Source organism: Electrona antarctica (assembly GCF_951216825.1).
Source record: "Electrona antarctica genome assembly, contig: scaffold_208, whole genome shotgun sequence".
In the NCBI taxonomy this organism is placed as follows: domain Eukaryota; kingdom Metazoa; phylum Chordata; class Actinopteri; order Myctophiformes; family Myctophidae; genus Electrona; species Electrona antarctica.
The window spans coordinates 171,511-197,516 of NW_027638179.1; the positions used below are offsets into that span (position 1 = coordinate 171,511).

Genomic DNA, 26,006 nt, shown 5'->3' on the forward strand with positions numbered 1-26,006 from the left:
GAACCGGTTCAGTTCTTTTCCACCAGTTGGTTCCCAATGGGAACCGGTTCAGTTCTTTTCCACCAGTTGGTTCCCAATGGGAACCGGTTCAGTTATTTTCCACCGGTTGGTTCCCAATAGGAACCGGTTCAGTTCTTTTCCACCGGTTGGTTCCCAATAGGAACCGGTTCAGTTCTTTTCCACCGGTTGGTTCCCAATAGGAACCGGTTCAGTTCTTTTCCACCGGTTGGTTCCCAATGGGAACCGGTTCAGTTATTTTCCACCGGTTGGTTCCCAATGGGAACCGGTTCAGTTCTTTTCCACCGGTTGGTTCCCAATAGGAACCGGTTCAGTTATTTTCCACCGGTTGGTTCCCAATAGGAACCGGTTCAGTTATTTTCCACCGGTTGGTTCCCAATAGGAACCGGTTCAGTTCTTTTTGGTTTTTAGTCCATGAGCCAGAGCTCCAAAATTGGTGGGCAAACTATACCCTATATTACATTGTTTATAGGATCAATACAAGTAAATTAATACATGATAACCCTTCCACAGTAGTAGCTTTTTCATATTTTCGATTTAGACAATAAATCATTGTCTTCGTGTAAGTACTCAATTGGGGAAGTTTAATGGTGATAACAATCGGTATAGGTATGGTTTTGACCACTCAACTCATAATTAACGTTTCAATTTTGGCTCATGGACTAAAAACCAAAAAGAACTGAACCGGTTCCCATTGGGAACCAACCGGTGGAAAAGGGGCCTGAGAGTGTACACACGGAACCATTGAACCTGTGGCGGTTCCTTTGGTTTTATTTGTACCCTCAGAGTTATAGACCTGTAAGGTTCCAATTGAAACCCCTCGAGGAACCCTGAGGACTTCAGGGCCCCAATTTGAAAATATTATTCATTTCAACGTTTAGTCAAAATAAGAAATAATCTTGCATTAAGATTTTGTTTGTTAAAAAAAACTTAATCATTTCAATAACTGATCTCAATATGGACCCCATGTTTTGCCATAATCATGCAGCTCTATAACAGTGACAAAGACAGCAATGGTACAAAACAAATTATTTTGCCTTTACAGAACACCGAGCATGTCTCTGCATGTTTTCCCAAGCCAACATCGTCATTAATTAAATTTGCTATGTGTGTGTTTTCTTTTCTTTTTGCTGGACAAGCGGCCCCAGAGTTCTCCTTGGACGGACGGAGTCACGTCCAGTTGCAGCTGCTGTGGTCCCTGCCGGCGCGACAGCTCTGTGTGCAGGTGGGAGTTCGGACGCGCGCTGCCTCTGGTGTCATCTTCAGCCTGCGCTCACAGCGGCAGAGCGAATACCTCCGTGTGGAGGTGAGTTATGATGACCTGTCACTCACATTTCGCATACCTTTACTGTACATAAACGCACGCACGCACGCGCGCACACACGCATGCATGAACACACTCGCGCATGCACGCACGCACACACGCACACATGCACACACACAGGTGTCAAAACTCAAAATACAATAAAAAAACTGTTGAAAATGGGGACAGTATATACAGTTGGAGGGGCCAAGGGGGTACAGCAATAAGTAAACAGAGCTATGTCACATTACCAGGGGCGTAACTAGATGTCACTGGGCCCTGACGCAGGCTGATCAGCGAGTGCCCCCGACAGCACCCCCCCCCCCCCCCCCCCCCCCCGCGCGCGTGCGATTTAAATATCCCATACAGACTGACTGTTTTGGCTTATAAACAGCGCAACGGGGCACTGTACGGTACCTGTCGCAATTGTGAACAGAGCAAGCCCAAACTGCGTGTTGGTTTATAAACAGCGGGGCACTGTACAATTATTGTAGTTGGGATTTGGGACACACTCACGGTGCGCCACAGACACTACTGACTTCCTTCACGTTATTAGCCTACAGCCTGGGACCGACGCTACACTCTAGACAGGAGAGCTGTTGGGGGAGGCGGGGCACATGTTGCCTATGCATATTATGGTATGGTGTGGCTGTGTGTGCTATAGCAGCAGCCACCACCATGCAGGCTCCGCCAAACTTTGTTCAACTCAACTGTCATTGCGTCTCTGTATTATAATTTCATTTTACAGACGGCGCGGGTGGGCGGCCGTGTGCCCCCCTTGCCTCTGGGCCCCCACGCAGTCGCGTTGTCTGCGTCACGGTAGTTACGCGCCTGCACATTACATCGTGTTAACGTTTTTTTTTAAACAAATAGCAGCATTGTCACTTTAGGACAAATAGAAGCATTGTTTCTCAAGACTATTTAAATAGTATACATTAAATGCTACCAGAGCATCAAATCTCGCACCACCGTCTCAGTAACAGTTTCTTCCCCCAGGCAGTCAGGCTGCTGAACAGCTGACCTTGAACTGTATTGCACTGGATTGTCACTTCACTTGCACTTCTTTTGTGTTTTTGCCTTTTTCTTTGCACTATAGATGTTTGTTCATGTCCTGTGTATGTAAGACTGAGAATGCTCTGAGCAAAATCATTTCCATTGTATTTATACTCTGGTATGGGAGTTTTTTGTCGTTGGATTCAAACTGGCTTTGGGTGTGTGTGATCTGTGGGAAGTATGTGTCTCTGATGTCTTGTCTTTGGGTGTGTGTAATCTGTGGGAAGTATGTGTCTCTGATGTCTTGGTATAGTGGGCAGGTGGTTAGAAAGTGAAGCTCTGTTTCCACCACAATTTGTGTGCAGTGGGTGCATAGTCTGTCTTCACACACACACACACACACACACACACACACACACACACACACACACACACACACACACACACACACACACACACTCTGTTGCTGAGTTTGAAGTATTGGCTTGAGTTAAAAAAGAACAGCGAACAGGCTGGTGGCAAGACATTTCCCCCCCATTGCAAGGAGGAGAGAGAGGCGAGAGAGAAGGGGAGTGGAAATGTGATTGGAGTGCTGAAAGACGCTGAAACCAACTGTTGTTTTGTGTACGTGGTTGTAGTGAAGTCATCATAGTGCAGTATCTTCATGTTGTGTATGTGGTTGTAGTGAAGTCATCATGGTGCAGTATCTTCATGTTGTGTTGTGTATGTGGTTGTAGTGAAGTCATCATAGTGCAGTATCTTCATGTTGTGTATGTGGTTGTAGTGAAGTCATCATAGTGCAGTATCTTCATGTTGCCTTGTCGCTGCCAGCAGGGCCGGATTTATCCCCCAAGGGCCCCCGGGCTAGACAAAATTTCAGGGCCCCCCTGGGCTGCGCGGTGCATTTCGGTCGCGCGGCCGGAATTTTCTTTTCGTATTTTGTTTTAATTTCGCTGTAATTTTGGGGTACCAGCCCATAGATATATATAAGAAAGCTAGATGGCTCACCCGCGCTCTGGCCAATGGAGAGCGACGTTGCTACGTGGCGGCCATCTTACCTCGGAGCCACATAACATTGTGTCTATGGGGCATGTACTTTTAAATAACCACAACTTGCTCAATTTTCAACCGATTTTCAAACGGTTTGGTTTGTTATAAACGTCTGCATACTTATATGCTTTTATACAACGTTCATATAAAAAACTAAATTAAGCAGATAAGCGTCCTGAATCATAGCCACGTTGACAACGTTTGTAATAAACCAACCCGTTTGTAAATCCGTCAAGATTTGAGCGAGTTATGACTGTTTCTGTTTGAGCTGCCATTGAACATACTGTACTGTAGCCCCGAAGTAAGATGACCGCCGGGTGAACGACGTCAGAAACTCCGCCTTGAGCCATCTAGACTTTATATATATCTATGACCCAGCCCCCCCAAAAGAGAAAGGCAGGCAGGCAGACAGACAGACAACTAGTCGACATTGGCAGGGGTTTCCAGAGCAGAAGCTCTCAATGTTTTAACCATAATACTAAATATGCAATAACTAAACATAAATCTCACTTGAATTGGATTGCAATACTTTTTGAGGGCCCCCCCAGTCTGGGGCCCCCGGGCTGCAGCCCACCCTAGCCCAATGGTAAATCCGCCTATGGCTGCCAGTATGAACGCAGCATCAACTATACGTTTGACGGCCTGAACATGTTGAGTAGTACCCCCACTCCCCCAGTACTGTTCTGAAGTCACGGTGAGTTGATGGACTGACTAACGCTAAGACCTGGAGACGTCTGTGACAAGTATAATGGTGCGTCTACACTGTACGCTCTCTGGCAGGTACAGCAGGAGAACAGCAGGAGAACGCTTTCTGTTAATTCTGGGGGATTTTCTACTGCGGAGAAGCTGACAGTGAGAAAACCTTCAGGCTCACTCTCTGTTTAAGGTTATTTTGCTGACTCTGACTAACGTTGCAGAAACAATTCCATCTAGAGAGAAAGTAATTGTGGTGGTGGTGCTGTTGTCTATTGTTGTTGTTCCCCAATGTTTCTAAGGTCATAGGCTAGCCCCTGCTGTGTGTAGTATAGGGCATTAACAAGTTAAGATTGTTTCCAGTCGACTTGTCTGATAGTAAAGTCGAAGTTGAGTCGATGCGTCTTTTTATGACGGGGGCGGGGGGGTAGGTGAGATAACTGGACCACTTTTATGAGGACCAAACAACTGCAACTAAAGGTGAGAAAGCCTTCTAGCCAGAGCCATAGAGTAAGACAGAGTTACGACAACTCTGTTCACTTCATGAGGCCAGGCTCTTCTACATAGACTTGTATTGAATGGGGACAACCGGAAGTTTACGGAATGCATTGGAGTCTATGAACCATGTGACCAGGCTGTTTTCTGCCCCCTCAATGTCGCAACTTTGTCTTACTCTGTGGCTCTGCTTCTAGCACAAAACTCTCCTTTAACAGGGGGAGCATATCAAACCTCTCCTTTAACAGGGGGAGCATATCAAAACTCTCCTTTAACAGGGGGAGCATATCAAACTCTCCTTTAACAGGGGGAGCATATCAAACTCTCCTTTAACAGGGGGAGCATATCAAACCTCTCCTTTAACAGGGGGAGCATATCAAACCTCTCCTTTAACAGGGGGAGCATATCAAAACTCTCCTTTAACAGGGGGAGCATATCAAACTCTCCTTTAACAGGGGGAGCATATCAAACTCTCCTTTAACAGGGGGAGCATATCAAACTCTCCTTTAACAGGGGGAGCATATCAAAACTCTCCTTTAACAGGGGGAGCATATCAAAACTCTCCTTTAACAGGGGGAGCATATCAAAACTCTCCTTTAACAGGGGGAGCATATCAAAACTCTCCTTTAACAGGGGGAGCATATCAAAACTCTCCTTTAACAGGGGGAGCATATCAACACTCTCCTTTAACAGGGGGAGCATATCAAAACTCTCCTTTAACAGGGGGAGCATATCAAAACTCTCCTTTAACAGGAGGAGCATATCAAAACTCTCCTTTAACAGGGAGAGCATATCAAAACTCTCCTTTAACAGGGGGAGCATATCAAATACGGAGCATATCAAACAGAGCCGCTGAACAACATGGTGCGCACACAGTGATGGGGATTTATTTTATTTTATTTTTTTCGACTTTTCGACTTTCGACTTCTCCTAATTTGGGTCGACTTGTGTTAATGACATTGACTTGTCGAGAAATCGACTTTTTAATGAATGCCCTAGTGTCAAGCCATTCAACGCTCCGGTTCGGTCTCTATCCTTTATAGCTCTATGGTACCAACAGGTGACAAAGTGGCGCTGTTGAGCTTCACACTGTGCACAGGTGCATGATGGGAGTTTTTAGTGTAACAGTGCAGTACAGACTGCGGTGTAGGGGTGACAAAGGCTGCAGACACAATAGCGTTGGTTGACCACCAAGTGTCACTGTTGTGCAGCAACAGTGACACTTGGTGGTCAACAAACACACGCACGCACGCACGCACGCACGCACGCACGCACGCACGCACGCACGTACGCACGCACGCACGCACGCACGCACGCACGCACGCACGCACGCACGCGCACACGCACAGGGGTACAGTACAGTACAGTACAGTACAGTACAGTACAGTACAGTTCAGACGGTCTGATTTTCATATTGAAAATAGCATATCTATGAGCTATTTTCACATGAGACCGTCATAATCGTCATATATACAAAGTATAAAATACGGCTGAAGCTTGTTGACCAGTGGTGGAAGGTATACCTTTACACAAGTAAGTGATGCACCATATTTTCTAAGTATGCTTTCCAGATGATGTGAAGCAGTATCCTATATTTCTCTGATGTTCTCTCCCTGTAGTTATAGTTGCATTGGCAGTTCCTGTTTGTTTATTCTTAGAGCTCCATGTCTTCTTCACATGAGTCTTCAGGACGGTCTTCGCTGCCTCTTCGGAGAGTCGTGTTAGCTTGGACTGTGCACTATATGTTTAAGGCATTTTGACCTGATTTTAAAAATGTCTTCTACATCCTGACAGTTTTCTGAAAAGGCTATGTTTCTATGTCAGTCGTTCTTCGATTTTTCAAAAATAGCAGACCTACAAGTACAAGCTTGTAGATCTGCTATTTTTCAATAGCTAAAGCATAACACCGAAGGGGTTCCCGCCCAAAATGGGTTAAGGCAGTGGTGCACTGCTGACATATTCTGCTGTTAGCAGAATCAGAGTCTTGAGGGATCTGAAATGACCAAACCTGCCTACCTAGTATAGATTTCTGTCCACAGCAGACATAAATGGTGCCATTACTGCCATAAGAAAAAGAGTACTTCTTCCACCAATGATGTTGCCACCCAATTAACACAACCTCCCTATGGAATACATTACCTGAAGTCCTGACACATTCCTGAATGAAATGTCAGCCACATGAACTCATTCATGTGTCTGACTGACAAGCTGACTGCCTGGTTGCTAAATGGCTCAGCAAGCACATTATTTTGCAGTGAACCAGCAAACTGCCAACTGTGTCCACTCCACTGCCAACATCTCTCAACTAGGCCTGTCACAACTATTAATAATCGCTTGCTCGCCATTTTTTTGCATAATTGCAATTAATTGGCATCATTTCCATGTTGTAAAGTGAAATCTTTTCAGAAATAGTGGAAATAGCTGATATACAAGCTCACAACACGTCGCATCATGACATTTTAAACTTGAGACATTCTGCACAATGAAGTATATTTTGATGCCAATACTTTTTTTACTTTTACTCGGATATTTAATACGGGACATACTTGTAACGGAGTATGTCCCGGGGGCGGCGGTGGCTCAAGAGGTAGAGCAGGTCGTCCAATGATCCATGGGTTGGCGGTTCGAATCCCGGCTCCTCCTGTCTACATGTCGAAGTGTCCTTGGGCAAGACACTGAACCCCAAATTGCTCCCGATGTGCTGGTTGGTACCTTGCATGGCTTCCGCCGCAATCGGTGTATGAATGTGTGTGTGAATGGGTGAATGTAATGTCATCACATCTATGTAAAGTGCCTTGGATAAAGGCGCTATATAAATGCACCATTTACCATTTTATACTTGTAACGGAGTATCATCTACATTGCAATATTGATACTTCTTCCATGCATCACTGACTGAGGAGAGGAAACGGGCTTTAGCAGCCTGTCTTGTAACATACAGTATGTGGCTGTAAAGCCTCTCTCTCTCCAGAGTTGAAAGAAACTGTGAAAAATACCCACACAAAGTCATCTGATGTCTGTCTCCCACCCTCGCCTCGCCGTTGAAACGTTCTCAGGCAGCCTGTCTCAGAGCTCTCAGAAACACTTGGGCGCAGCAGCAGCAGCAGCAGCCCTGGTGCATCTGCAGACAACAAGCCTTAATTTAAAGGGCTGTCTCACAGCCCTAGCCTGCTTTCCTTAAAGTGTAGAAATGGGCTAGAGTGCATTCTGAATAAATAATCACACATCCTCTCTCACAAAAGGTTTCAGGGATTAGGTAAAAAATAGAATAGCAGCTCCTTCACGGAGGAGGAAGGCGTCTGCATAATGAAAGAGACCATTTATCTAACGAGCCGTTTTCTTTTTTATACGGATGTCGCTGCAATGGACGGCTTTGTTTCAAATGTTAATTATCTTAACTGTGGTTTTTTCTCTAAAATCATAATTTTATTTGAATTGCTGAAGTCCCAGTTTGGGGGGGTGGGGGGGGGGGGGGGGTGAGAAAATGAACCTACTGATATTTTTACACTATGACATAGTGTAGTGACTATATCATGTGTGCGTGTGTGTGTGTGTGTGTGTGTGTGTGTGTGTGTGTGTGTGTGTGTGTGTGTGTGTGTGTGTGTGTGTGTGTGTGTGTGTGTGTGTGTGTGTGTGTGTGTGTGTGTGTGTGTGTGTGTGTGTGGCGCATCAGACATTGAGTACAACGGGTATTGGATAACTACTATGCTTTCATTCTCAATGGGCATCAACCTAATATTTGTAAAACCCACAGTCACTATGAAAGGAAAAAAAGACCAAAAAGGCAACTCTACAAGCTCACAATTGTGTCACAATGGGACTTGTGAGCTTGTACTGTAGTAGACTGATGATTTTTGCTGCACAACACTCTTATTATGACAAATTAAGTGTAATCTATGCCATTAATGCAAGAATGCATATACATACATACTATGTGCACTAGTGGGATTCGGGAGTTGTTAGCCTCCCAGTCCCCCCCCCCCCCCCCGCTGACAGAGGGGTTAGTAGTGAATACAGGGTGGACTCATGTGTTCCACTGTGTATTGAATTATCCTAGCTGCCCCACTTTCCAATTAAGGCGTTGACATGTACAAGCTGCCGTTACAGGAGCCCCTCCCAGCGTCGGCTCGTTGTGTTCGCTCATCCTTAAACCCGCTGAAGATAATTGTTGTTCCTTTTATAACCTGCCTTCCGGGTGCCTCGCTGCTGCTGCTGCTGCTGCCATGTATCCACTGCAGTAATGTCTGGCAGCTTTGCTAAACGTACCAAGCTGCAAATCCGAAAGCTGCATGAATTAACGTTTTAAATCGAGCTTCCACTGAGCTTTGACGCCTACGATCTTCTGTAAATACCCAAATTTCACCGTTTTTTTTTGTTCATACTTAAATAGCGATGTCAGTCACCTGTGGGATCCCGTCTCAGCGGGGGAACACGGCCTACTTTGTGTTGATGTTGTTTTATTCAGATCAAAGCAAAAAGCCCAGAGTGAATTCTCGGAAATGACTGCTGTGTAAAAGTAGCTCTAAGCTTGGAGCTTGTAGATCTGCTATTTTTCAGCATGCAACACTAATTAATGCATCAGGCTTGAGTCATGTACTCTTTCAAGTGATTTATTTTTGGATGGAAACTCCTCAGCAATGTTGGGCATTAAAGGTATATTCAGTGATTTCACTTAATTCAAATATCACTTATTTTTTCTTATTTTTTGGATAATCCTCCCTACTATAAAGTGTGCTGACCATATAAGGAGTTCCTCCCTGTCCCAAGTGAGCCCCTGGGGTAAAAAAAACCCTAGTTTCGGTTTGGGCTTTGGGTGGCAAAGCCTTCATCCAATCAGGATGAGAGGGGCCTTCCTCCAATCATGATCGAGTGGGGCGGGCCTTGGTGCACGTGCTGTTGGTCTGTTGTACTTCCCCCACTGTAGAGCGTGTGCATGTGCACATCTTGTTACCGGGTGGACCAGGGTTTTTTTCCAACTGTACTAGTTAGTGCTTTCAAAACAACTGATTTACTAACTGGGATAATCTAAATCTAATGAATTAATTTGAATGAAGTTACTGGGAAAATTTACATTCTCTGCTTTTTTTGTGGAAAAAAAGACTAAGCAAAAGCTTTGTTAAAAAGGTATATTTTGAATCCGTAGATTGATTGTGGGGCTCTCAAATGGTCAGGGAGGGCATGTGGCCGGCTGAGGGCGGCTGTGGCTCAGGAGGTAGAGCAGGTCGTCCAATGATCCCTGGGTCGGCGGTTCAAATCCCGGCTCCACATGTCGAAGTGTCCTTGGGCAAGACACTGAACCCTACATTGCCTCCAATTAGTTGGTCGGTGTGAGCTCGCCACCATTGGTGTGTGAATGTGGGAAGTGTTCGCCGCTTCACCTCCCAATGTATGGATGAATGAACCATTGTAAAGCGCTTTGAGCACTTGGAAAAGCGCTATAAAAATGCAATTCATTATTATTCCACGTGGGGCAGTGGAGCAGAACGCCCCATGGTGCAGAGGTTGGCCATGGGGGAAAGGAGAAGGTTGATAATTTGTACAAATATTGGCTATTCTAAACATTGATTTACCTACTGTAATAGATTTGAGTGGTTCCCGGGGGTTGGCGAGTCATTAGCATAACGTGGATTTGCTCACATGTTGTTCCAGTTCCACGGTATCAGCAAAATGTGAGTGGATTTACTCACATGTTGTTCCAGTTCCAACGGTATCAGCAACATGTGAGTGGATTTACTCACATGTTGTTCCAGTTCCACGGTATCAGCAACATGTGAGTGGATTTACTCACATGTTGTTCCAGTTCTACGGTATCAGCAACATGTGAGTGGATTTACTCACATGTTGTTCCAGTTCCACGGTATCAGCAACATGTGAGTGGATTTACTCACATGTTGTTCCAGTTCCACGGTATCAGCAACATGTGAGTGGATTTACTCACATGTTGTTCCAGTTCCACGGTATCAGCAACATGTGAGTGGATTTACTCACATGTTGTTCCAGTTCCACGGTATCAGCAACATGTGAGTGGATTTACTCACATGTTGTTCCAGTTCCACGGTATCAGCAACATGTGAGTGGATTTACTCACATGTTGTTCCAGTTCCACGGTATCAGCAACATGTGAGTGAAGCAGGGATGTGTAAAATAAATGGTAAATGGTGCATTTATATAGCGCCTTTATCCAAGGCGCTTTACATAGATTGTGCATCAATTCACCCATTCATACACCGATTGTGGCGGAATCCATGCAAGGTACCAACCAGCACACACTTCGACATGTAGACAGGAGGAGCCGGGATTCGAACCGCCGACCCATGGATCATTGGACGACCTGCTCTACCTCCTGAGCCACAGTCGCCCCTGTATGTGCACACATACAGTAGACATCAAAGGGGGCTTCAGCCCCTGCCCTTTTACTCGTCTGTAAAACAACTGCCCTTTCCAGACTACAAATGCAGCATTTACTATGATGGAAGAAATGCAAATGCCACTCCTTTCCATGCCATGCCATATACCGGAAGGCAACATTTTTCCAAAGTCTCCTGAACTTGAACGTAGCATTTTTGCATGTGTTGAACTAATTTGTTTCGAAATCCACGTCATACGCCCGCATCTCCAGTAGATAAAGCGCGCTGGGTTACGCCCCGCAGATCTACAAGCTCTCAATGCGTTACAGCGCGACCCGTTGTGAGCTTGTAGATCTTCTATTTTCGCAATGTTTTTGTCCAAAAGTGCCCTCTTCCAGGGTTTCAGCCCCTGCCTCGCTAACCTTCTCTGCACGTACCTGGAGTGAAGTGGTTCAGCTCGTATGCTCCTAATTGTTACTTTTCATTTTCATAAAACAGCTGATCTACAAGCTCGCACAGCGATGCATTGTGTGCTTGTTGATCTGCAATATTTGCTTATTTTGGGTGACACTGTAGTACGATGAAGTAGGGCCTTAATTATTTTTCTGCCATCTACGAACATATTCGGACCCCCTAGGCTAGGGTAGGCAGGTGCCAACCACGAACATGTTCGTAGACCCAGCCGTATGCTCCACATATGAAAGCGGTGACCGTCAATTTACCTTTTAGCATTGTTCCGGTTGCTATGCAACGCCTCCGGTGGTGTCCACCGGCCAATAAGGGACCACCATTCTTGATGACGTAACTAAGGCATGTGCATGTGCATGTGCATGTGCATGTGCACGTGCATGTGCACGTGCACGTGCACGTGTACGTGTACGTACGTACATACGTGTGTGTGTACGAACGGTGGTCTCTTATTGATGTTGATGGTGACGTAACTACGGTACGTTTCAGGGTAGGTACAGTATAAGGTCAATAACGGGTCTAAAGGATTTAGAACAGCAGTTCACTTCAACTTCAAAGTGGCATTCAAGAGTCTGATGGAGGTGGGCACAAAGCTAGCTGAGCCCCTTTTAGTGAGTTTTGATGCTCTGTATCGCCGGCCTGAGGGCATTAGTTTGAGGTGGTTATGGAGGGTGTGTGTGTTGTCCTCAACTATTTGAGAGGCCTTTTTTATTGTCCGTTTTTTATGGATGCTGCTGAGTGACTCCTGGTCCCTCCCAATGATCTTGCCGCTGATCCTAACCACCCTGTCGAGAGGGTTCCGGTTGATGGCACGCATCACACCAAACCATGATATGATGTTGAAGGTCATTATGGATTCTACAAAGGACTTGTAGAAGGCCTGCAGGATCGATGGTCGGACCTGAAGCTTCCTCATCTTCCTGAGGAAGAACAGCCTTTGTTGACACTTAGAGTGAATGTTCTCCGCGTTGGTCTTGAATGTGAGCTTATGGTCGATGGTGGTGCCGAGGTATTTGTACTCTTCGACACGTTCTATTGCCTGGCCATTTATCTCGCAGTTGTAATAGACATTAGTTAGTACTTGAGCTCTCACAAGTACACCATGTATGGCCTACTTGTGTGCAAGGCGCAAGTTGGCACCTCGGCAGAGTGCATATCTAGACTGAAGACATTAATTGCCGGATCTTTGTCCGTTCATCCGTGTGTGTCTGTGTACCATTGAACTGATTGGCATGAAACCTTGCATGCACACACTCCCTGGAGGCCAAGTAAAAACCTCTGCCCCAAATCTTTCACATCAGCCTGTTATACTGTACAGTAGTACCACCAGGAGACATAAAAAAAAAGTTATTTTTATATTACTACTCCTATAGATTTTGTCCAAAGGTCACAACAATCGGTTCACATAATCGCTATAGTGATCTAGACAGATCTGTCTGATGTTTTTTCTTTCCCTTTTTTCGTTTTGAACAAATTGCCTCAAATCATGAACGCAACGTCCGGTTGCCGTGAAACTTCACTGGCCCACAATAAGCTAGACTTTATTTGTCCTTTCGGAAATTTGTTTTGTGCACAGCAGTCATCAGGATATACATAAAACATATGGAAACAAACAGATCACACAGTACATAGACAATAAAGAAACAATGCCAACAGAAGGCCACCAGTCATAGAGGTATCACATCACACTTTATGCACGGAACTGAGATGGGGCCTGCTTGTTCATACCTGCCACTACCTACCTGCCACAGCGGTCAATTAATTCATGTATTAAGAAATATACACTGGATTAATAATAAAAAAAGCTTCTCGATTGTATGATTGAAGTAATCAAGAGAATAATCACTAATAAAATGATCTCACAGTTACGTGCCTTACGTTCCCAGGTGTTTGGAGGTGTGCTGGCGGTCTTCTTCAACCTGGGAGACGGAGACTACAACCTCACGTTGCCCCGCCATCGCCTGGACAACGGAGACTGGCACGAGGTGGAGCTGGACCGCTTCGGCAGAGAGTTCACGCTGCGATTGGATGGCGGGGGCGGGAGGCGGGAGGTCACCGCCTCCCCGGGGCGGAGTCAGGAGATCATCATCGATCCGCTGGTCGTGATGCTCGGCAACTCCTTCCCCTCCGGACACAACCACAGCTTCATGGGTATGAATTATAACACAATGTTCAACTCACCCCTTTCAACCCAGATTCCCTATTTTGAGGCACAAATTTATAAATATTAAAAAATAAAATCTCAAAGATAAAAAAGGCATGATCTACAAGCTCACAATAGGTTGCATTGTGACATGTTGTGAGCTTGTAGATCAGCTATTTTCACTATTTGTTGTATGAGGAAGTATAGGGTTTAAAGGACCCATTTTTTTTTTCCCCAATATTTTTATTGATTTTTACATTTTATGACAGACAAGACAGAAAAAAACAAAACAAAAAACAGACAGCTCAGCTCAGACACGTTGTGGAACAAAGGACACAGTTATACACATATACCCATTACCTACATCGAACAAAAAAATTCAAAATTAAATACAAAAATAATATACAAATATGGACACATTCAGTTTGGTGCTTGAAAGTCTAGGATGGGTTAACAACTCCCCAGAGAAAATTAAAGAAAATAAAATAAGATATGCATATATTACATACATAACAATAACATACATAACTTTATCCATCAAGGTTAGTGGTACGCTTCTGACCCTATGGTCAAGGTGGTAGCTAACTGAGGGCCAACAAATCTCAAATATGGGTCCCATATTTTATAGATGCATCTGTTGTGGAGCGTAGCAGGCAGGTTAGGAATTCCAACGGCATGCACTGCATGATTATTTTGTAGGACCCATTTTCTTATATATACTGTACTAGTGTAATTGGTCCTCACTAATACTCTGCATCTCAGAGGTGGGCTGGGGACCGTTCAGGAAGAGTTCAAACTTTGTTGTTCTATTTATTTTTGTTGCAATTACAATGGCTTATAATTTATTTCAGCATGCTCACTTCCCAGGAAGATAAAGGCTGTAGTTTCTATTAGATTGGAATCCCCATCGATGTCATTGTTGGTTGTTAGGCAAGTTTATCAAATCAAATCAAATCAAACTTTATTTGTATAGCACATTTCCAACGACCGAGGTCGAACCAAAGTGCTTCACAATACATCACAGAGCATAAGAACATACATCGAGAGTAATACAAGAATAAAAGGAAAGAAAAGCATTATGTAAAAATATGTCAGAACAGAACAATATATCAAAGGTGCATGGGAACATAGTGCATAGGTAGGCTATAAAGGCCACGGTAAACTTAATTTAATTAGGAAACGCGATTGAAAAGAAATGAGTCTTTAGCAAGGATTTAAAAGTCGCCAAAGACCGAGCTGAGCGAACATGAAATGGCAGGGCATTCCAGAGAGTGGGTCCGGCCACAGCAAAAGCGCGGTCTCCTTTGGTCCTGAAGTGTGTATCAGGGACAGTCAGGAGAGACTGGTTAGCCGATCTCAGGGCTCTTGTTGGGACATATGGCGTGATCAATTCCACCAAATATGGAGGGGACAGGTCATTTTGAGCTTTAAAAACAAACGTTAAAATCTTAAAGTCAATCCTAAAACGGACAGGGAGCCAGTGGAGGGAGGCGAGGACTGGGGTGATAAGATCACGCCTATTTGTGCCAGTGAGGAGGCGAGCGGCAGCGTTCTGTACGAGCTGTAGACGTCTGATTGCTGACAGGTCGATGCCTGCAATATGTTTATGAACTCTCCATAGCCAATGAGACACAGACGCCATCTTATACGGAGAATTAGAGAAGACCAATTATATTGACGATAAGATTTGAAGAGATAAGTGCTCCTTTAACCCATTTTGGGCGGGAACCCCTTTTGGTGTTTTAAACATTATGTTATAATTTAGCTATTGAAAAAAGGTTATCTTTGAAAAACAAAGAAGGGTCCCGCACACTGTCAGAAAACTTGCCAAAAATGTTGCTCTTTATTTCAACGTTTCGGTCTATTCGACTTTAATCAGGACAGACAATCTAATAATTTAGCTATTGAAAAATAGCAGATCTACAAGCTCATAGCGCGCCACCGAGTGGCGCGCTACGAGCTTGTAGGTCTGCTATTTTTGAAAAATCGTGAAAATATTTATTTCAGAAAACTGGAGGATTTAGAAGATTTTTTTTAAATTTCGAGGTCAGGCCTAAATGGGTTAAGTGCTCCCGAAGAGTGTACAAAATGATGCTGATGCTCAGACGGGATGTGGATGGAAGAAACAGAGGTGTGAGACTGTGAATGATTCAGAGAGAAAACTGTGTCCACATCTCAAAGCCTATATTTAGTCCAGGTGCTGGAGGTCAGGCATCAAGGAGAAGACTGTGTCCACATCTCAAAGCCTATATTTAGGCCAGGTGCTGGACGTCAGGCATCAAGGAGACTGTGTCCACATCTCAAAGCCTATATTTAGGCCAGGTGCTGGACGTCAGGCATCAAGGAGACTGTGTCCACATCTCAAAGCCTATATTTAGGCCAGGTGCTGGAGGTCAGGCATCAAGGAGAAGACTGTGTCCACATCTCAAAGCCTATATTTAGGCCAGGTGCTGGAGGTCAGGCATCAAGGAGACTGTGTCCACATCTCAAAGCCTATATTTAGGCCAGGTGCTGGAGGTCAGGCATCAAGGCAAACATCAAAGAGGAGAAAGAACACCCGCACACTAGTTTCTAGAGCTCAGAGACTTATACTTTATTACTCAATGGTCGCCAAGGACTTATTTAACTTCTTTTTCATGATGTCTTGGAGCGCCAAGGACATGTTTTTCGTGTTTTATAACATGGTAAAAAAAAAAGGAAAATAAAATGTTTTAGACTTTTAAAAAAAAAATATATATATATATAAAATAAAATAAAATATATATGGTGGCGGTCTGGGACTTTTGGCGCCCCCTGGTGGCGGTGAATGAGTTTTTAGGCCTGACGTCGAAATAAAAAAAACGTTCGCTCTGAAAGAATATATATTCAAAGATTTGTGCCGCATTTTACGTTTTTTCAAAAATAGCAGACCTACAAGTTCATAGCATATGAGCTTGTAGATCTGCTATTTTTCAATAGCTAAAGTATAACATAATGCTTAGTTAAAACACCAAAAGGGGGCCATGGCCATGGCTCAGTGGTCCAGGCACCTTGGCTGGTAATCCAGTATGGCAGTGTGCCGCGGGTTCGACTCCCGATCCCGACGGCCTTTACTGCATGTCACCCCCCCATCTCTCTCCCCATTTCCTGTCAGCCTACTGTCTGTCCCTCCATAAAAAATATAAAATAAAGGCGAAAGCCACAAAAAAACATTTAAAAAAAACAAACACCAAAAGGGGTTCCCGCCCAAAATGGGTTAAGAGGCAACAAATTGCAACGTTTCGACCTACTAGGTCTTCATCAGGCAAAGATATTTGCCTGATGAAGAATTAAGAAAGAAGAATTAGAAAGATATTTGCCTGATGAAGACCTAGTAGGTCGAAACGTTGCAATTGTTGCCTCTTAATAAAGTAAGTCTCGGAGCTCTAGAAACTAGTGTGCGGATGTTTTTCCCCTATTTAAACTGTGAATGATGATTGAGTGAATGTGGATGGATGGATGGATGGATGGATGGATGGATGCATGGATGGATGGATGCATGGATGCATGGATGCATGGATGGATGGATGCATGGATGGATGGATGGATGGATGCATGGATGGATGGATGCATGGATGGATGGATGCATGGATGCATGGATGGATGGATGCATGGATGCATGGATGGATGCATGGATGCATGGATGGATGGATGGATGCATGGATGGATGCATGGATGGATGCATGGATGGATGCATGGATGGATGGATGCATGGATGGATGCATGGATGGATGGATGCATGGATGGATGCATGGATGGATGGATGCATGGATGGATGCATGCATGGATGCATGGATGGATGGATGGATGCATGGATGGATGCATGGATGCATGGATGGATGCATGGATGCATGGATGGATGGATGCATGGATGCATGGATGGATGCATGGATGGATGGATGGATGGATGCATGGATGCTTGGATGGATGCATGGATGGATGGATGCATGGATGGATGGATGGATGGATGGATGCATGGATGGATGGATGCATGGATGGATGGATGGATGCATGGATGGATGCATGGATGCATGGATGGATGCATGGATGCATGGATGGATGCATGGATGCATGGATGGATGGATGCATGGATGGATGGATGGATGGATGGATGGATGCATGGATGCTTGGATGGATGCATGGATGGATGCATGGATGGATGCATGGATGCGTGGTTAGTGCGTCACTCTCATCTGATCAGTCATCAGTGTAATACTGCAGATCATAGTTTTGAAACCTTTTGGGGCCAAGGACCACCAAATTGATATGAAAAGGTTTTATGCCAGGGACCACCATGCAGAAGAGAAGATTTGTGTAAAACAAAAATGCACAAATCTTAACATACATTTTAAGATGTTTGCGATGTTGTGATGAACTACTTCAGCTGGGGGACCCCCCTGGAGACCCCCCAAGGACCCCATGGGGGTTCCCGCCCGGACCCCACTTTGAGAACCAATGCATGTAGAATGTGTAGATCAATGGTTCTCAGACTTTTTCAGCAAAAGGGGTTCCCGCCCAAAATGGGTTAAGAGGCAACAAATTGCAACGTTTCGACCTACTAGGTCTTCATCAGGCAAAGGTATTTGCCTGATGAAGAATTAAGAAAGAAGAATTAGAAAGATATTTGCCTGATGAAGACCTAGTAGGTCGAAACGTTGCAATTGTTGCCTCTTAATAAAGTAAGTCTCGGAGCTCTAGAAACTAGTGTGCGGATGTTTTTCCCCTATTTAAACTGTGAATGATGATTGAGTGAATGTGGATGGATGGATGCATGGATGGATGGATGGATGGATGGATGCATGGATGGATGGATGGATGGATGGATGCATGGATGGATGGATGGATGGATGGATGCATGGATGGATGGATGCATGGATGGATGGATGGATGGATGCATGGATGCATGGATGGATGGATGCATGGATGCATGGATGGATGCATGGATGCATGGATGGATGGATGCATGGATGGATGGATGCATGGATGGATGCATGGATGGATGCATGGATGGATGCATGGATGGATGGATGCATGGATGCATGGATGGATGCATGGATGGATGGATGCATGGATGGATGGATGCATGGATGCATGGATGGATGGATGGATGGATGCATGGATGCATGGATGGATGCATGGATGCATGTATGGATGGATGGATGCATGGATGCATGGATGGATGGATGGATGCATGGATGCTTGGATGGATGCATGGATGGATGGATGCATGGATGGATGGATGGATGCATGGATGGATGGATGCATGGATGGATGGATGGATGCATGGATGGATGCATGGATGCATGGATGGATGCATGGATGCATGGATGGATGGATGCATGGATGGATGCATGGATGCATGGATGGATGGATGCATGGATGGATGGATGGATGGATGCATGGATGCTTGGATGGATGCATGGATGGATGCATGGATGGATGCATGGATGCGTGGTTAGTGCGTCACTCTCATCTGATCAGTCATCAGTGTAATACTGCAGATCATAGTTTTGAAACCTTTTGGGGCCAAGGACCACCAAATTGATATGAAAAGGTTTTATGCCAGGGACCACCATGCAGAAGAGAAGATTTGTGTAAAACAAAAATGCACAAATCTTAACATACATTTTAAGATGTTTGCGATGTTGTGATGAACTACTTCAGCTGGGGGACCCCCCTGGAGACCCCCCAAGGACCCCATGGGGGTTCCCGCCCGGACCCCACTTTGAGAACCAATGCATGTAGAATGTGTAGATCAATGGTTCTCAGACTTTTTCAATGTTAGGGACCCCCAACTTGTATTTGGCCAGCGGCCCCCATTTGAAAATAATGTTTAAAAATGATTATGAAAATAATTCCACATTTTTCTAAATTGTTTCTAGACCAGTTGTGATCTTTTAGATTGGTTATTTTCTAATCGCCGAGGTATACAGTAGTATAGGGTTAAAGTGCTTAAAAGGATATTAATGATATATTACAAAAACACAGAAACACTGCTATAGTATATAGCACTAGTATAGTTTATATGTATAGTGTCATTATATAGATATGTTCTAGTTACGTTCTTAGCTTACGCATGTTTCATGATAAATGCATTTTATATGTGATGTATTCCCATGCTTTTTTGTTCTTGCCTAATGTAAATCGCTCTGGATTAAATGCCTAAATTGTAAATTGTATAAATGAATATGATCAGAGTATACATTTTGTTATATCAGTGTATTAATGATAGGCCTACATTATGATCAGTGTCAAAATTATTCATTATATGATCCCTGTAGAAATGGTGTGTTATGATTAGTGAATAAATTACATGTTATGGTCAGTATATAAATTGCTCTGGTGGAAAATAACTAAGTACAGTACATGTACTCAAGTACTGTACTTACATTATGTTTACATTGTGGTATTGATACTTGTACTTAAATGTGAGTACTTCCTTCACCACCGATGCATTACATGTTACACCTCATCGTCCCCAAAGACTGCAGCTAACAAACCAACCAGCAGAGAGAAGAACTCTTTGCTGACAGCTTAGCCTTGGGCTGTGTGTGTGTGTGTGTGTGTGTGTGTGTGTGTGTGTGTGTGTGTGTGTGTGTGTGTGTGTGTGTGTGTGTGTGTGTGTGTGTGTGTGTGTGTGTGTGTGTGTGTGTGTGTGTGTGTGTGTGTGTGTGTGTGTGTGTGTGTGTGTGTGTGTGTGCGTGCGCGCGTGGGGGCGGGCGTGCGTGCGTGCGTGCGTGCGTGCGTGCGTGCGTGCGTGCGCATGGTGCGAGCTTGTTTCTTTGTATAGGCCTACCATTGCTATTGAGTAAATGAGTATATCGTTCGTTGCGGTCGAGAGATGAACCTCATTTGTGGAAAAAGAACATTGAATGTCAAATAGTCTAGTCCCTGATTATAATATGACCCTGATATTTAGGATATTTAGGATATTGGAAAAAAAAACATAGTCTTATATTCAGACAAGTAGGGTACTAACTACAGCGTCACACAAAACTATCAGAAGTATCAGATCCACAAGCTTGTTTAGAGATTGTAGATTTAATTTAGACATTTTTTTATTTGAATCCTGAGCAGTTTTTGGACATCATTATTAGGTTTACAATTACAACCGTCAGAGACGATAATTAACGTTCTCGCCTGACTGGACGACTGGTGTCTTTATAGTCTCTCTCCCAATTAAAAGATTCACTTATCTTTACCACTGTTTCACACCTCTCTTGTTCCTTTCTCTCTTTCTTTCTCACTATCTCCACTACCCCCCCCTGCCCCCCCCCTCTCTCTCTCTCTCTCTCTCTCTCTCTCTCTCTCTCTCTCTCTCTCCTTCTCCCTGGCGCCCTCCCCAAACACCACCTCATCCATCCTCAGGCTGTCTGCGTGATCTGAGGCTGAGCGGTCGCTCCGTTGTTCCTCTGGACAAGCAGCAGTCCTCGGAGGGGCTTCAGGTGGTCAGCTCTCAGGGTGTTTCCCTCGGCTGCTCTTCAGAAGCCTGCAGAGAGCACCACTGCTCCCCTCCCTTCATCTGTGCCGACCTGTGGAGACACTATGAATGCAGGTAATATACTGTACCCTACAGCACCTATACAGTATACACTCCAGTATGTGTAGTGTACAGTATGTACTGTATCATGAATGATGCACTCTAAGTCCTCAAGCGCCTCTTAACCCATTCTGGGCGGGAACCCCTCTTGGTGTTTATAGCATTATGTCATGCTTTAGCTATTGAAAAATAGCAGATCTACAAGCTCATAGCGTGCCACGAGCTTGTAGGTCTGCTATTTTTGAAAAGTCGTAACAATGTGGTGCAAATCTTTGAATATATATTTCCGAGCGAACATTTTTAACTAAAATATTGGCTTCTGGGCAGTCCCTGGAACTACATATTTTGAGAAGGGGGTCCATCGCCCAATAGAGATTATTCTGGGGGTCCTTGACATGAAAAAGGTTGAGCACCGCTGACATAGAAACAGGTTTTTCAGAAAAAATGTAGGATTTAGAAGCCTTTTTTTTAATCGACCTCAGTCCAAAATGGGTTAACCACCCCCTCGATAAAGCCTCCCATTGACGGTATGGAGGCAGATGGATGTTTACAGAATCAGAGGATAAGATGTGTCATCATTCACCGCAAGCCTGAACCCGCTGAGTTTAAATGAAAACAGCTTTACTTCAGTAGAAGGTCAGGTGTGTAGTTATTCTTTACTTCAGTAGAAGGTTAGGTGTGTAGTTATTCTTTACTTCAGTAGAAGGTTAGGTGTGTAGTTATTCTTTACTTCAGTAGAAGGTTAGGTGTGTAGTTATTCTTTACTTCAGTAGAAGGTTAGGTGTGTAGTTATTCTTTACTTCAGTAGAAGGTTAGGTGTGTAGTTATTCTTTACTTCAGTAGAAGGTTAGGTGTGTAGTTATCCTTTACTTCAGTAGAAGGTTAGGTGTGTAGTTATTCTTTACTTCAGTAGAAGGTTAGGTGTGTAGTTATTCTTTACTTCAGTAGAAGGTTAGGTGTGTAGTTATTCTTTACTTCAGTAGAAGGTTAGGTGTGTAGTTATTCTTTACTTCAGTAGAAGGTTAGGTGTGTAGTTATTCTTTACTTCAGTAGAAGGTTAGGTGTGTAGTTATTATTGCACTGAATCTAGCAGTAGTTCTCACAGTTTCAATATTTCTCAGGTTACTGTGTTACTATACTACGCCTATCAAGATTTAGAACCAGTATTTTCAACGGTATCACAGAGCTATTCCAATTGCCAATTTCTGCAATAAAGAATCTGAAATAGTTTTAGGAATAGTAGATTATAGTAATAAATTACAATGATGTACGGTACGTGGTCCTGTGGGCTTAAGGACAAATTTGCACTTAGCTTTCATCCCAGCTTTCATCCCAGAAGTGGTTGCAAGTCAGTCTGACCTTGTACATCTGAAAAGTACTCTTGCAAGTTCTTCAAAAAAAATGCATGGGTGAAAGAAGTACTCAAAGCCATATGCAAATAAATGAGTTATCATTATTCTGATTTAGTTTCTTAAGTAAAAGTAGCAGTGCCAATGATTAGAAATACTATGTTATACATGACAAGTAAAACCATAACCCTAAAGGTTTAAAACTATAGTATTTAAGATCTCACGCCATCGATTTCTTGTCTATTCTTTTCTTTCATTCTATTTTATTTGTACTTTTACAAGCTGTATTGGAGGCTTCCGTCCATCCCAACAGAGGTCAGGCCACACAACTGTATAAATGTCCCAGTCCGTCGATAGGTCGTAATGTCACTGTACACACTGTCGCATGCTGAGTGACTATGGTGGGTTCCTGCAGACATCGCTATGTAATTAAAGCTTCTGTGCTTTATATCGACTACACACATATACAACAACAAAAGCCTCGCTGGGTCTGCCTCCTGCCATGCAAAGTCCTATATAACGTTTGCCCATTGGTGCCAGCTCTCTCCATCCACCGGCATTCTTCGCTGGCTGGCATTCTCCATTCTCCATAGGCCAGTCTGGATTAAAAGTGTATTGTGACTCTTTATAATCAGATGAAAATGTTAACACTGGGTTCAGTCTACCCGACGGCGTTAGGCCGTCGGAGGTGCCATGCTGTATGCTATGCTGTGCTGTATTGCTGAATAAACCAACATCGGAACATCAATCTCTCTGCTGTCTGCTGTGTCACACTTTTCTCCGGGGCTCTCCTTATGGTTCAGATACGATACACAGTACACACACACACACACACACACACACACACACACACACACACACACACACACACACACAGTACTAGAAAACCTAAAAATATATATATATAAAAAAAAGAAAAAAGAAAACTTGAAAAATTTAAAAAACGTAATAATAAAAGGACGGATTTTATTCTAATTGTTGTTATTGCAATTCACGAGCTGCGTTCGCTTCCCGCGTCCGCGCGTCTTACTTAGTAGTGTCATACAGTACTGTAGGCTACATGCCACATCATAGTGTCACTGCTGTACCTCTTTAAACTCCACAGGACCACTGTGGAGTTTGTCCTCCCTGACTGAGATGTAAGACTCTGAACCATGGTGCGTCTTCTCTCAGCGTAGAGCCATGTTCTGTGGCCACAGCACAGCCTGAGGGTTGAGTTCTGTAGAGAAGAAGCACCAACCAAGGTGTGAATGATGGAGGAGAGAGAGAGAGAGAGAGAGAGAGAGAGAGAGAGAGAGATGGGGGGCCTACATGTATGCACTCAAGTGCCTTTGAAATCAGTTCTGTGCCAGTGGCACGGCCATTCTATGCTTCTTTTTCCACTTTTATGTTCCAGTGTGACGGCCCCAAGAAGTGACATATTTGATGCAAGTGGTATAACCACTTCCAACCTGCAGTCCCTCTGGCAAAAGTCTATTTTCTTTATTTTTTTATCTCAAACTTTGAACATCCATCATCTTCATCTTCAACCGCATATCCGTAGTCGGGTCGCGGGGGCAACAGCTCCACCAGAGAGCTCCAGACTTCCCTCTCCAGAGCAACATTAGTGCCCTCCTCCTGGGGGATCCCAAGACCAGTGAGTCAATGTCTTTCCTCCAACTGTGCCTTGGTCTGCCCCGGGGTCTCCTCCCAGATTCCACAATCTTCAATTCATTTTTCAAAAAATAGCAACAATAGCAGAGAATAAAATAGGCCTTAAGTGGTTCAACACAAAGGGTTTACTAATGTGTGTTGTCTCCACTCCGCTTCATTAGCTTTCTGTTTTCATACTAACTGCATCTCTCTGCTCTGTTTGCTATACAGGTGTCCCCCAGGCCATTTGACCAAAGAGACCCCGTCAGGCAAGGTGTGCGTGTACACGCTGTGCGTCAGCAGACCGTGCCGCCACGGCACGTGCGTGGCACACTCGCCCGCCAGGTACACGTGTCGCTGCGGCGAGGGCTACCGGGGACGCCACTGCGAGGTGACGCTGGCCATGTTTCACAATGAGGACGGCGGCAGCCTCAGCATCAGCTCCATGTTTGCCATCAGCATCTGCGTGATGGCCTTCCTAGGTAGCTATGTGGACTATGTCCTCTTCTACTTGTGGTGACCACGTTCACAGCCCTGCATCCTTTCAACTCTCGCTCAAGTCTGCATGTTTTTTTTCTATCCCCCTCATATGCCGCTGCATGCATGCGTGTTACTTTTTATTTTAAACCCTTTGTTTCTCTATGTGATGATTTATTTCTTTATTTTTCACTCTCTCCAGGCATCTCTTAAATTACATTAGATATTCTACCGCTTTGTCTGCATCACGCGTGGTCGGCATGTGAAATGCTTTAACCCATTCATGGCGGGAACCCCTTTTGGTGTTAGCATTATGTTATGCTTTAGCTATTGAAAAATAGCAGATCTATAAGCTCGTAGCGCGCCACCGAGTGGCGCGCTACGAGCTTGTAGGTCTGTCGAAGAACGACTGACATAGAAACATAGCTTTTTCAGAAAACTGTCAGGATGTAGAAAACATTTTTAGAATCTGATCTCAGGTCAAAATGTTTTAATGATCCCTCGCCTTGTGCTCCAGCCACAGGGCGTCGGTGTGTACGGTCTCTCTAGCCCTGTTTCATGTGGTAACAAGGAACAGACCAGAAGGGAAGCTTGTATGTGATTCACTAGGCAGGTTGTAACATGCCTCAGGAGCCACGTTGACTTCTTTATACCATCCTTTATATTTCTTAATCGCCCCTGCAGCGTTCCCCTACTGTCACATGTTCCGTTGTGACTTGGCTTCACACGTCATTTCGTCGCCACAGCCTTAATTCACTATGTGTTCCGACATGTTTTATATGTTTTATATGTTTTATATAAGCCACAGTCTGCTGACTTCACACCCCTGGTGTCTGTCTTTTGTCTTTCCATCTAAATTTCCATGGCATATACAGTATTATACAGTATTATACAGTATACAGTATTTCGTTTTTTGGCCTCAGACAACCTGAATGTGTCGCTATCGCTGCTGACGCATCGACACACACACACACACACCTCCACACACACACCCCAACGTGTGTGTGTGTGTGTGTGTGTGTGTGTGTGTGTGTGTGTGTGTGTGTGTGTGTGTGTGTGTGTGTGTGTGTGTGTGTGTGTGTGTGTGTGTGTGTGTGTGTGTGTGTGTGTGTGTGTGTGTGTGTGTGCGCGTACACACATGTACTGTATGTTTGCGTCTCGTAAAGTCTGAAGCTCCCACCTCCCACCTGGACTCATACTAGCCTTTATGAGTCTCTCTGTCACAGCCAGGCAAGGCTTATAAAACGCTTGGGCGATTCAATACTGCTCTGTCCCTGCCTCCATAACTGACTCAACATTCCCCCCCGGGTGTGTGGCTAGTATTGCGACATCAGTTATTCTGACACTTCGGGTCCCCGAGTGAAACTGATAAAGCGGTCTTCAATATTTGATAATGAATTCAAAGATGATGAAGTTGTGGCTTCGGCATCATTCATGAACATTCAAGTGTCGTCGCATGCAAAATAAAAGAAGGCCACAG

The 26,006-nt window shown here is 44.3% G+C and overlaps 1 protein-coding gene across 1 annotated transcript in view; it reads left to right on the forward strand.

Annotated features, from left to right (window-relative positions):
- The window catches only part of LOC306918325 (neural-cadherin-like), a gene marked incomplete at its 5' end in the record, with an annotated part of 151,343 nt that overhangs the window by 94,476 nt on the left and 30,861 nt on the right, over positions 1-26,006 (forward strand). The window contains 4 exons of the mRNA XM_079531212.1: positions 1,158-1,324; positions 13,254-13,518; positions 20,897-21,083; positions 24,281-24,531. Of these exons, the coding sequence (XP_079387338.1) occupies positions 1,158-1,324; positions 13,254-13,518; positions 20,897-21,083; positions 24,281-24,531 (870 nt within the window). The remainder of the gene's footprint in view (positions 1-1,157; positions 1,325-13,253; positions 13,519-20,896; positions 21,084-24,280; positions 24,532-26,006) is intronic.